This window comes from Physeter macrocephalus, chromosome 14, assembly GCF_002837175.3.
Source record: "Physeter macrocephalus isolate SW-GA chromosome 14, ASM283717v5, whole genome shotgun sequence".
NCBI lineage: Eukaryota > Metazoa > Chordata > Mammalia > Artiodactyla > Physeteridae > Physeter > Physeter macrocephalus.
In genome coordinates this window covers 10,665,722-10,679,444 of record NC_041227.1, presented here as the reverse complement: position 1 = coordinate 10,679,444, position 13,723 = coordinate 10,665,722, and the positions used below count along the sequence as shown (strand labels likewise).

Here is a 13,723-nt window from a genome sequence, read left to right as displayed (position 1 = left end):
GCACGAACCCGCGTCCCCTGCATCGGCAGGCGGACCCTCAACCACTGCGCCACCAGGGAAGCCCGGCCTGTGGTTCTTTTAAGTGAATTGGAGTTGGTTTTAAAATAAGTTTGTTTTAAAAATAAAAAATACATGCACATGTTACAAAATCCAAAGGTCCTGGTGACCATGGAATGCTGAGTGAGGCCCTGCCTCCCCCGGTTCTCAGCCCCTGCTGGTCTACAGAGGCTGCTGCAGGCCATGCCTGTGTCCCCTGCCGTCCCCACCTGCTGCCTCCCCCTTCTGCATTGTGCTTTTTTCACTCACTATGTCTTAGACAGCTTTCCATATGAGTGCACAGAGAGCTGGCCAATTATTTTTTAGCTGCTAAACAGAATCTCATTGTCTGTCTGAATTATAATTTAGGTAACCGTTCCTCTACTGATGGACATTTAGGTTACATGGATTCTTTAGCTGTCACAAAGTCTGTTGCGGGCTTCCCTGGTGGCGCAGTGGTTAATAATCCACCTGCCAACGCAGGGGACATGGGTTCGAGCCCTGGTCTGGGAAGATCCCACATGCCACGGAGCAACTAAGCCCGTGCGCCACAACTACTGAGCCTGTGCTCTAAAGCCCACTTGCCGCAAGTACTGAGCCCATGCGCCGCAGCTACTGAGCCCACGTGCTGCAGCTACTGAGCCCACGTGCCGCAACTACTGAGGCCCACACACCTCGAGCCTGTGCTCCTCAACAAGAGAAGCCACCACAATGAGAAGCCCGTGCACCACAGCAAAGAGTAGCCCCCGCTCACCACAGCTAGAGAAAGCCCGCCCACAGCAATGAAGACCCAACACAGCCAAACATAAATAAATAAAAACCAAAAAGAAACCCCCAAACAAAGTCTGTTGCGATGAGTATCTCTGTACATACATCATTTTGCATTTGTGCATATATGTCTGGAGGAGAAATACCTAGCGGGGGAATTACTGGGTCCAAGGATACATGCATTTAAAATTTTGGTTGCTGTTGCCAAATTAACCTTCTTAGAAGTCAGGGTCAAGGCGAGAGTAGAGTAGAGTAGTCAGCCCTTCTAGACATTCACACCTCAAGGTCGAGGGTCCCTCTGGGGGATGGGAACTCTTATTTGAGCTGCTGTAGGGGCCTGGGAGGCAGGAGTTCCCGTGTCTCCTCTTTGGGAAGTGGATCATCACCTAAAGGGCCAGATCCTCTCAGTTTGCGATTCCAGCGCAAGGCCATTTGGAGAATCCCTTCATTTGCTCTTTCCAGCCCTTCTTTCCTGGCTTGCCCCAGCTCCCAGGGTCTTTCTGCCATTGATCCAGCCCTTTCATCCTGTGCACAGAGATGAGGCTGCTTCCTCTAAAGACCTTTACTTTCCCTGTCATCTGAAGGGGCCACCATGAGCGCTTTGGGAGAAGAGGTGACATTACTAATTCCATGCCCTGGATGTGGGCAGGCCTCACAGTCCTTGAGCCTGTTTCATTTTCACCCCCGTCGTGCACTCGTGGACCCTGGCCCAGCCTGGCCGGAGGAAGCAGGAGCAAGGTCAGGCCATAGCGCGAGGTGTCAGGCAAAACTACCACCACACCCGCCCCTGAACTTGATCTGGCTGCATGTGGGTGTCCTCTGGCTGGCATGGTGATCTGCTTTTTAAAATGCTAAGTAGATGCCAACTTTAAAAAAGTGGGAGTTTTCACATAAAAATCCAAATGTCTGGCTTCTTTAAAAATGTTGCAGCAAAAGCTACAGGTCTTCAGTGGCCTTGTTCCTGGGCTGAGTGGACCCTGTGGTTTCTAGAAGGATTCTCCAGAGAGAGAGATACAGAGAGAGAGAGAGAGTGTGTGTGTGTGTGTGTCTATAAACAGCATTATTGTGATATAATTCACACGGCATACAATCCACCCATTGAAGATGTACAGTTTAATGGCTTTTGGTTTATTCACAGAGTTGCACAACGATCAACTACAATCGATTTTAGAACATTTTCATTACCCGCCAAAGAAACCCTGTCCCCCTTAGCTCTCCCTCCACCAAGAACCCCTAAGCTACTTTCTGTCTCTAAAGATTTACCTGTTCTGGACATTTCATAGACGTTTGGCTTTGTGTGGTTTTTTTGTTTGTCTGGTTTTGTTTTTAATTTATTTTATTATTTATGTTTGGCTACGTCGGGTCTTTGTTGCTGTGCGCGGGCTTTCTCTAGTTGCGGCGAGTGGGGCTACTCTTCGTTGCGGCGCGTGTGCTTCTCATTGCAGTGGCTTCTCTTGTTGCGGAGCACGGGCTCTAGGTGCGCGGGCTTCAGTAGTTGTGGCATGCGGGCTCAGTAGTTGTGGCTCACAGGCTCTAGAGTGAAGGCTCAGTAGTTGTGGCACACGGGCTTAGTTGCTCCACGGCATATGGGATCTTCCGGGACCAGGGCTCTAATCCGTGTCCCCTGCATTGGCAGGCGGATTCCCAACCACTGCGCCACCAGGGAAGCCTGATGTTTGCGTTTTAAAGACACCAATCGATCAGAGGTTTGAAGGCCCTGTTCAGCCTACAGTCAGGTTTGTTTGGCCTTCATAGTGTTTTTTAATTTTTTAGGTTAGTTTTGAACATGTTCTAATTGGAAGAGCTTTCATAAATATCTAGATCACCTTTTTGTCTTTTTTTTTTTAATGTTCTATTTTTTAAAAATATTTATTTATTTATTTATTTTGGCTGTGCCAGGTCTTAGATGTGGCATGCGGGATCTTTTAGTTGCAGCGTGCATGTGGGATCTAGTTCCCTGACCAGTGATCGAACCCGTGCCCCCTGCAGTGGAAGCGCAGAGTCCTAACCACTGGACCGCCAGGGAAGTCCCCAGGGGTCCTCTTTAGACGGGGCCTCCCGTTTGCCACAGTCCCCACCCCTCCCTCTTGTCTCCCTACATGGCGTCAGCTGCCCTTTATTTATTTATTTTATTTATTTTTGGCTGCATTAGGTCTTCATTGCTGCGTGCAGGCTTTCTCTAGTTTCGGTGAGCGGGGGCTACTCTTCATTGTGGTGCGCGGGCTTCTCATTGTGGTGGCTTCTCTTGTTGCGAACACAAGCTCTAGGTGCACAGGCTTCATTAGTTGTGGCATGCGGGCTCAGTAGTTGTGGCTTGCGGGCTCTAGAGCACAGGCTCAGTAGTTGTGGAGCACAAGCTCAGTTGCTCTGTGGCATGTGGGATCTTCCTGGACCAGGGCTCAAACCTGTGTCCCCTGCATTGGCAGGTGGATTCTTAACCACTGCACCACCAGGGAAGCCCCAGCTGCCATTTATTATCCTGTGGTGCTGCTGTGTTTCTCGGAGAAAAGTAAAACGTCTCTGTCAAAAGTGGGAAACTGAAATAAGCAATGTGAAGAAAAGATTCTTAAGCATGGCCCACTTCCCTAGTATTCATTTCCTGCCTGGCTTCTGTGTCTTTTTGAGTTTGGAGACCGTGGTGGGGTCACAGGCATCTCCTGCGTGGGTGGAGCATCTCACCAAGAGTAACCTAGAGAAAGAAATTACTTGACCCTCCTCAGCTTCCATCTCGAAACAGAGAGAGTTGGAGGATTCCCACCTGCCCCCACTTTCAAGTGGGGAAACCGAGGCACAGAGATGGTCAGAGGTATAGTTAAGACCACACAGCATGAATGCAAATGGGGACTAAGACGCCATCCCGGCTGCCGTTCTCAAGCTGTAGCTCTTCCAGGAGAGCACTTTTCTTCCTCCTTCCCTTGGCCCTTTTCTTTTCTCCTCCCTCCCTCCTTCCTTCCTTTCTTGCAACAAATATTCATGGAGCACTGTACTGGTTACCAATTGCCAGGTTACAAACCACTCCCAGCCTTAGTGTTTAAAAATGACCCCCATTTTATAGTGCCTGACTTTGTAGGTTGGTGGAGCTCCTCTGCGCCGTTCTGCTCCCGTGGTGTTGGCTGGGCTGCCTCATGAGGCTGCATTTAGCTGGTGCTCTAGCTGGGGCACCTCGGTTTTCCTGCATGACCTCTCATTCTCCAGGATCTTTTCCGCCCCGTGGCCTTTCCAGCACACTTGCCTGCTGTTGTCTTCCAAGAGGGTGAATCAGAAGCTGCAAGGTCTCTAGACTCGGAAGTCACAGAGCGTTGCTTCCATCACATTTTATTGGTCAAAACAAGTCACAGACTAGATTCGGGTAAAAAGGAATGATCCTACCTCTTCATGGGCAGAGTGGCAAGGTCATATTGCAAAAAGATATGTGGGATGGGAGAGAGTTGGAAGGCCGTCTTAGGAAACACAGGTATCTACTATGTGCCAGGCATTATTCTAGGCCCTGGAAACACAAAGGTAAATAAAAGAAAAGAAAACCCTTGTTCACCAGGAGCTTTCATTCTGTTGGGGAAGGTGACAGGAAACAAGTAAAATATATAGTAAGTTAGATGGTGATAAAGGCTAAAGAGAGAAATAAATTGGGGCAGGATGTGGCGTGGTAGGGAAGCTACAGGGTCAGGGAAGGCCTCACTAAGGAGAGTCATATGAGCAAAGGCTAGAAGGAAGTATGAGATGAGCTTTACCAGTGAAGGGAACAGCAGGTGCAAAGGCCCTGGGGTGAGGACACGGTTGGTGTGGTTGCTGGGGAGGCCTCCAGCAGGCATTTACTGATTGAGGTGGAAGATGGGGGAGGACTTTTTAAAAAATTAACATATAATCCATACAACATAAAATTTACCATTTTAAAGTATAAAGTTAAGTGGTTTTTAGTATCTTCTTTATGTTGTTCAGACATCACCACAACCTAATTCCAGAACATTTCCATCACCCAAAAAAGAAATCCCATAACCATCAGCGGTTATTCCCTACTCCCCCTCCCCCATTCCATGGGGGAGACAACTACTAAGACACTTTCTGTCTCTGTGGATTTGCCTCTTCTGGACATTTCACATAAAAGGAGTCATGTAATATGTGGCTTCTTTCACTTAGCATATATTTTCAAGGATTATCCATGGTGTAGCACATATTAGGACTTCATTCTTTTTTATGGCCAAGTAATATTCCATCACATGTACATGCCATATGTTATTTTGTCCATTCATCAGTTGATGGACATTGAGTTATTTCTACTTTTTTGGCTATTATGAATAATGTACAAGTTTTTTGTATGAACCTCTGTTTTCGGTTCTTTTGGATACATTGCTGGGTCATAGGGGAGCTCTATGTTTAACCTTTTGAGATTGGTTTCCAAACCAGGCTGGTTTCCAAAGCAGCCGCACAAGTTCACATTCCCACCCGCAGTGGATGAGGGTTCCAGTTGCTCCACATCATCACCAACATTTGTCACTTGCCGTTTTTGTGATCGTAGCCATTCTAGTGGCTGTGACGTGGTACGGTGGAAGATTCTGAGCTGAGGAGGGCTTTGGTTTTAACAGAATCTCTGAGGAGTAGATTGGAGGAGAGCAAAAGAGGAAGCAGGGGACCAGTGAGTAACAGGCTACTGCACTGGCCCCAGCGAGGGAAGGCAGTGCCTTGCACCAGCGTGGCAGAGAGAAGTGGTTGGATCTGGGATATATTTTGAAGGCAGAACTGAGAGGGTTTGCATAAAGGTTGGGTGGGGTTGCGGCGGGGGAAGAAAGACGAGTCAAGGATCCTCCCATGTGTTTGGCCTGAGTGCCTGGAAGATGAAGTTTCCATTCCTGGAGGTGGAGATGGTGGAGGATCATTTTGTGTTTCCTTGCGCCAGTTGCCGGTAGGCAGAGCCGGCCCCTTTTCAGCTTTTGACACGCCCAGCTGGGAAGCTGGGATTGGCACTCTGAGCAGGAGATGTGGAAGAAGGCGGTGAATACCATGATTAACGCGTGTTAAAACAATGCCTACCTGCCATCCCCACTGACCATGCCCTGAATGTCGCTTAAAGCGAGCCATTTGCTTCCCTTCCCTCGGAGTGGGACAATTTCTGCCCGGGGGGTTTCAAAGGATGGTGAGGGCATTCATTTTGCTTATGGGCTGGTTAAAAAGGCATGTGGGCTGCAGCCTGCAGGACTCTTATTTCTGAGGCCGCTTAGGGAATTACCGTGAGAGAAAATTGTCCCGTGAATGATTTGTGGGCACGGTGGGGTAGCTAATCCTTCCTGTGGGTTGGGAATGGCTTGCGACTTGTTCTTCCCTTAACTGACCAAGCAGTCCACAGATGCTCTCTTTGCTCCCTCCCTGCTGCTTTGGGCCACCGCCCTAGGCACCAGGAGGTTGGGGGGGGGGGTGTGGAGACCATAGTTGACAGGCAGCAGTAAAGAGGGCACACTTTCCCCCTCCCCAGAGAGCACCTTGGTGGTGACAAACTTCTGAAGTCAGAGAGGTGAAATTTTCGCTTCAGTACCTATTAGCCGTGTGACTTTGAACAAGTGACTTAAGCTCTCTGATCCTCTGTTTCTCAATCCATAGAAAGGGGGAAATTATGGCACCTACAGTATAGAGTTCTCCTGAGAAGCAAATGAAATAATCCACACATGGTGATTAGCCCTTGTTTCTATTATCTAGTGAGAGAGATCCATAAAGCAACCATTTATATGTGCCTACTGTGCGCCTGCACCCTGTTAAATGGCTTAGCCACGTCTGTTATGTGAGGTTAACCTAAAATCCTGCTAAATGGATGTGGCACCTCCTGTCACAGGTGAGCCAACCCAGAAGCTCAAGTTAAGCCCCTGGGTTAAGGTCATACAGCTGGCAAAAGAGAAAGATGGGGTTCGAACTCAGGACTGACTAACTTCCTTTGTGAACACGCTAGGAGAGGTCGAGAGGCTCTTCGTATGAGCAAAGAGCTGCAGTGTGTCTTGGGAAGGAGGCTGACCAGCCAGGGGGGCGTGGTCCTTCCTGTGCTTCTGGCAGGTGTCGTCTTCCCAGGCATCTTTGGACCGGGGCGTAGGTTGTCTGCACTGTGCTCCATCATGCATCTGGGCCCCCTCCCGTCTCTCTCGCTTTCCTCTGGATCAGAAGGAACCACCAGCCTTCCCCCTTCCGCCTCAGTGGCCTCTCAGCTCCTTCTTTCTCCCTTAGTGCATTAAGGACACTTTTTTTTTTTTAATCACGCTTTTACTTTTTGGGGGGCGGGAGGGGGACTTCCTGTGTGTGTTTCCAGTCCTCCCTCCACTGCGGTCCCGTTCCCCTGTCAAGCCTCCCCCAGTCAGGCACAGAAATAGCCCCAGCTGTGAGATGAAGGTTGCAGAGTTTAAAATTGCAGCTCGGTACTATTTATACTCCAGCCGGAAAGATGTTTTTTTGTGCAGCCGTTTATTTGGTTGTGGTAGTGACAGCCCAGGCTGCAGGCGGCAGGCTCCTGCACTGTATAAACATTTCTCCGGGGACAAGTGGGCAGTAAGGGCAGCCTTCAGGTGAGGGGGGCAGGTGCCAGGCCTGCCCAGAAATGTCTGGGAACACCTCCCTGGAGCAGAACAATTCGACCTGGTAAGCCAGAGAAAGCGGTTCATGTTCCAGCTGAACTTTCTTCCTAGATGCCTGGTAATTAGAAAAAAAAAATACAGGTATTTTATAAATCATGAAAATAGTACATGCTCGAGGGGAAAAAGGGTTCAAACTAATTTTTACACAAGTGATTAAAGCAGGCACACCCTTCATGTTCTATTTTGGTTGGCCCATGGAGCGTTAAAATTTTTTTTTGAATTTGTGCCACTACTTAAAAATTGGGACATTTCCCATAAAGTTAGAATTTCTGGCTTCTCTTGAAAATGGAAGGTTCTGGCAATGCTGGCCTTGTGTTTGCTGATGGCTGCTAGTGGCTGGCTGCTCCAGAAGTAGGCAAGTGGTCTACAGATCACCCCCAAGCCCCAGTGGCCTGCTTCGTGTTCATTTACCTTACTGCCTGGCCTTGATAACTTTTGAGGTTTGGACCTTTCACATAACATAAAACATTCAGGGCTCCTGTGTCAGAGCGTCAGACCTCATTCCCCAGTTCCTACTCCCCAGGGCTAAGTAAGCACTATCGATAGGGTTTCCAGATAAACTACGGGACCCCCAGTCAAATATGAGTTTCAGATAAACAACAAATACTTTTTTAGTGTAAGTATATCCCCTAACTATTACAGTTTGGTAGTATCATCCCAGGCCTTTCTCTGTGGAAGCACGCACGTTTCACAAGGGTAGTTTTATATTCTACCTCTCCTGCAGTTGACTTTGCTCTCTGTGGTTTGTCTAGAAAGGCATTTTTCAGTGTTGATAAGAGCAGGCTTTGAGGCTGGGGACTCAAACCTACAGGAGAATCTGGGCCCCAATGCTTGTTAGCTGTGTGACTTTGAGCAGGTTCCCTTACCTCTCTGAGCCTCAGTTTCCTCATCTAAACAATGGGGGTGATGAGGGTCGCTTTGTTGTCTCCTGTTAGTATTTATTTATCTCGTCTCTTCTGAGAGCTGCGTAGAATGGATGGTCCACGGTGGCTTTAACCAGAGAGGTTAAACAGAGGTGCCCACGGGCATCAAGATTGCCGCCCGGCACCTCCCGATTTCAAATGAGGCTACGAGAGGTTTTGAAAAGGGAAAGTAGGTCTGGAGGGAACTGGGCAGATAATCCTAAGATTTAGTTTGCTTTAAAAAAAAAGAAAGAAAATGAAGGGCGTTTGTCTCCCTGGAAACCACTTGCTAATCTCCAGGATATTGTCTCTTTTCAGGCGAAGGAGGTGGAGGAGACCGTCGAGGGCTTGCTCCTCAGGCTGGAAGAGTTTTGCAGCCTGGCTGACATGGTGAGTGCCTGCCTGGGAGGCGTGGGTGGAGGCCCGGGCCAGACTTCAGGGCCTTCCTGGGCTTCCCTGGGGAGCCACCTTGGTGGTGGCTTAGCGAGCAGGAGGCGTGGGCAGCGGCCGGCCTGGGGGAAGCTCACACCCTCTCCCTCTCCACACAAGGCTCCCTGAGGCGGCCATCTTGATAACGCCCTTGCCCGGAGATGCCTTTATTCCACCAAGGAGGCGGGAGTGGGCCACCAGGTGGCACTCTCGGGCCCGATGCGGGGAGCCGTTCGGCGGGGATGCTAAGACTATATTTAACTTTCCTTGCTCTGCACACTTCGCCAGGCAAACGTGGAGACAGCCAGGAAATGGCTTCAGGCCTGGGAGGCCTAGGAGGAGCCTCCTGGCCCGGGCCCTAGCCCTGGCAGGGTGGGGCATCGAGTGCCCTCCTGAGCCCTTTGGTCCCTCCACTGTGACCTGCGACCCTGTTTGGTGGAAGCGGCTCCTCCTGGCTGGGTGGGGAGGAACGTGGAAGGTGGTGCCCTAGGCCAGGAAGACAAGGTCTCCACTCCTCCTTGTGTCTCCAGGATTGTTGCCGGACAGCTGTGGGGCCCTGAGGAGCACTGACAGAATGTTCTGGAAGTTCCCAAGCTTATTAAAGGCACACCAGCAGCCAGGGTTCGTGGCTTCCGCCTGGAGGCCCAAAGGGTGGAGCTCCATTTTGGGACCAGGCCTGCCTCTCCCCCAGAGTACAGGAAGCCCAGCTGGGCCCAGCCATGCAGATGTGTACCAAGTGTTTGGAGAGACGCTGCTGAGAGCCCCAGGGAGTAACGTTTGTTGAACATCTACTTTGTGCCACACTCCATACAGAGTGTGCTCCCTGTAGCCTCCCATTCCACCTCAGAGCAACCTGCCCGATGGGTGCGACCTTATCCCCATACGTTCAACAGACCTCTGAGCGCCTGCCTGTACCAGCCCCTGGGGACACTGCAGTGAACAAGACACAAACATCCCCACCAGGACCTATGTGTGTTTTTCTCTGGAGTGCCAGTTTTTCAGTTCAGATGCGGGTCCAGGTGGGAGCTGGGTAACGAGACTGACTTTGAACGTCCTGAATGGTCCTTTCTTCATCACCGAACATTGGGCACCTTCTCTGACTTGGTGAGCCTGAGGATGCGAAGAGAGACAGATCCGTCTCCATCCACCCTCCCCTCCCGTCCGCAACAGCCCCTGATCCCCCAAACCCGATCTGGGTACCAGCCGCTGTCCTCCAGGGTTGAAGCACTGGCCTGGAGGTGTGTTCCAGGTGCAAAGCGAGGCTGCAGAGGTTTTGAAAAGGAAAAGAGGTTCTAGAAGGAACTGGGCACATAATCCCAAGACTCAGTTTGCTTTTTTTTTTTTTTAAAAACGAAGAGGTGTTAAATTCTGCCTGGGAAATCAGGAAGGCTTTGCAGAACAGGTGGTGATTAATTTGGGGTTTGAAAGAGGAACAGGAAGAATTCAATTGCTGGGGGGGCGGGCATTCAGGCAGAGTGACCGACCTTTGGGGGTGGCATGCTGGGCACATAGGGACAGTGTGGGCCCACACAGTGGGGCATTGGGAAGATGGTGGGGACGGACGGGCGATCCTGGGACATTTTTGTTCTCAAATCCCAGTGCATCCTCCTCCCATGAAGGGAGAGCCACCGTCCACCCTCAATGAGAGCTTTGGGCAGAAGTCAGCTTGGATAGACAGGGAGGGGCCAGGCCTTACTTGCCTTAAAAACTTCAAGGCTTCCTGTGGTGGGAAGTCTGCGTTTGTGTTGCCAGGAGGCCCAAGATTGTATGCAGCATCGAGAAGATCCTCTCCAAACTCAAAGCCTAGAGATGCATTTATGCAAAGATTTTAAATACAGAGGTCACAAGAATACCCATGGGCCCAATCCTGTCTGCAGACATGTTGGATGTCTCTGGGGAAAAAAAGAAAAAAGAATGAGCTGCTGACATTTATAGAATGTCATGCAAAAAAAATATGGATTCCCGGCTTCTCTTGGAAAAGCAAAGATCTGTCCTTCCCCCCACCCCCTGCCTCTTGCGGGCTTGTTCTCACCTGTCAAGCATCAGCCAGAGCTGGACAGTGGCCACCCCTGTGGAGAGCACACGTGCTCTCCAGCTTGTCACCGTCCCCACTGCTCCCCCTGGGAGCCTCCTTGACTCCCCGGCCACCTGCCAGGTGCATCCATCCTGTGCTGTGTGCGTGTGTTTTATGGTTGAGAACATTTCTCTGTACTTCGGGCCCTACTGAAAGCAGGCAAATATCCACCAGACCGAGAGAGTCCCATCTTTTAAGAAATGGAAGAGATTGCACTTCCCGGGAAGTGAAGGCTACTTCAGTGTGTTTATATGCAAATGAGCATGTCTACATTAATAATAGAATGCGCCTTGTACGATGCTTTTGTGGCCCATGGAGGTGTTTTGTGTTTGCAGCCCCTACAGTGAGGCTCTGTGCTGATGCCGTTTAGATGATAGAAATCCTCTCGGCCCCAACAGCTGGTGCTTAGCTTACCTAGTGTGTCTGTGCCCAGGTGTCATGGGCTCCATGGCACAGAGAGAGAGCTGTCCAGCTATCAGCCCTGGCTTGGGACCTCCTTTTCTCTTTTGATCCAAGCCAGGGATGAGTGGGGACCTCTGGGAGGCAGGTGATGTCACACCATGGACCACTGTGCCCAGGGCCCTGCTTTGGCCTTTGGAAACACTGATCAAGTTAGAGGTCCCAGAACGGGCTGGCTCCCTGGTGCACAGTCCAGAGAGAAATGGTTTATTTCTGATAAAATCAGTCTATTAGGAGTGAGAGTCCACCTCCCTGTCTGATGTATTAAGTCCTCTGCCAGTCTGTCCTGGATCACTCTAAGTGACCAGCGTTCACACCATGTGCTGGTGACCTGTTCTAACCTTAGATATAATACCTCTTGCCATCACTTCAAGCTCTGTCTCTTCCCAGTGGGGCCTTGGGCACAGCACGTCACCTTTCTGTACCTTTATTTTCTCCTCTGTAAAATGGAGGTGGTGGCTCTGATCATCTACTGCAGCATCAAACTACCCCAACACTTAGTGGGGTGAAACAACCACCAATTTATTATGTGGGCCAGGACAGGGCACAGAGAGTACAGCTCATCCAAGCTCCGTGGTACCTACTGGGATGGGGACATCCAGGGTGGCTGCTTCCCTCACTTGTCTGATGTCTGGGCTGGGAGGGCTGGCTGGCTGGGGACCGGTTGGCGTCACTCTCCTCCATGCGGCCTCTCCTCGTGGCCGTCTGGACTCCCAGAGCCAGCGCTCTGACAGATGGGAAGTAGAAGCCTCTGGAGACTTAGGTATGGCAATTAACACGGTGTCACTTCTGTCATATCTTATTGGTCAAAGCAGCCACATAGCCCACCCGGATCCAAGGGGAAAGGACATAGACCCCTCTTCTTCATGGAAGGAAAGTACAGAACTTGTGACCATCAATCATCCACTGCAAATGGTACCCATCTCCAAAGAGTGATCACGAGGAATGGACGAGGCAGGGATGTGCCCTTTACATCCAGTAGAATGGCCAAAATGAAAAAGACAGACATTAGCAAGTGTGGACGAGGATGCGGGACAGCCGAAACTCTCCTTCACTGGCTGGTGGAAATGCACCAAGGGACAGCCACGTGGAGCAGAGACTCGCACGCAAATGTTCACAGCAGCTTTGTTCGTCATGCCCCAAACTGGAAGCAACCCCAGTGTCTGTCAGCAGTAGAAATGGGTAAATAAACTGTCGTTTATTCATACACTGGAATGCACAGCAGTGGAAAAGAACGACCTGCCGTACACAGCAACTTGGGTGATTCTCACGAATGTGCTATTGAGGGAAAGAAGCCAGACACACGAGTACTTCCTGTGGGAAGCTCCATAATATAAAGTTCACACCTAGGCAGAACCAGTCCGTGTGATGGAAGTCAGGTAGAGGCTGGCTTTGGGAGGGTGGTCATGACTGGGAGGAGGCCGGAGGGAGCTGTATGGGGTGAGGGGATGTTCCATGCATTGGTCTGGGTGGTGGTCCCACAGACGTAAACACACATGCCAATGCATCGAGCTGTCCGCTAAGGCCTGGGCTCTTCACTGTGTGTCATTTACACTCAATCAAAAATAATTGCTTAGCATGGTGCCTGCTATGTGTTAAGTGACCCATAAATAGTAGCTACTGAGGTCATCATCATCATCATCAATATCACAGCACCAGAGGGCCGCGACACAGAGGAGTTAATCCACAGAAACTGGATTTGTGACGCCTTTCAGCTCAGTGCCCTTGGGGGTTTGGGCAGCTTGTCTGGGCCCTCGGAAACCCTAGTAGCCTTGGGCCCACCTTCTGGCAGGGAGCGGACTCTCCCATCTCTCACATAAATGGAGAAAATGTCCTGTTGGCCCCAGCCCAGCAGTTGCATTTGGCATTGGTGTGCGTTCTGAGGTCAAGTGCATCTGCCTCTTCTTCCTGGGCCTTGCATCATCCTGGAGAGCCATGTTTGCTCTGTGATAACCCCCTGCATCCGCTACCCAGAATTCTGGGCTCCGGAGACCAGCTCCGGGGAGCTGGGAGGACAGGCTGGGGGAGGGTCCGCCAGGCCCCCCGGCTCGTAGACCTGGCTGGAGTTTCATCCCATTAGAGGCTCAAAAAGCACTGATTCTCCCCTGACATCTTTGTTCTTCTGAGAAGTATGCATAAGCGTGAACTCACATGCCTGTGATGTGATGACGTGAGGTGGGTTGGGTGTTAGAAGAGAAATGTGTCCCTTGCCTTCCACTCCCCTATAAGATGAGCAGTGCATGAGGTGGCCATGGATGCCATGCTGAGGAGACTGTAGCTAGTGGTGGAGACCATGGTGAACCAAGGGGGGCTGTTGTCACCCAGCGCCAGCTGATTGTTGCCAGGTGGAACATGGGCTCAGTGTGCCCGGGTCTTCTGATTTTTCACAAGAAGCCAGAAATCTGGGTTTCTAAGGGAAATATCCTTAATTTTAGATCTTGGCACCTAGC

General features: G+C 50.5%; 1 protein-coding gene across 3 annotated transcripts in view; it reads left to right on the top strand.

The window, feature by feature from the left end:
• BCAS4 (breast carcinoma amplified sequence 4) overlaps positions 1 to 13,723 on the top strand; it is a 64,031-nt gene that overhangs the window by 7,874 nt on the left and 42,434 nt on the right. For all 3 annotated transcript variants that reach the window (XM_024128577.2, XM_024128578.3, XM_024128575.3), the window contains exon 2: positions 8,630 to 8,701. In XM_024128577.2, coding sequence (XP_023984345.1) covers positions 8,630 to 8,701 — 72 coding nt within the window. The remainder of the gene's footprint in view (positions 1 to 8,629; positions 8,702 to 13,723) is intronic.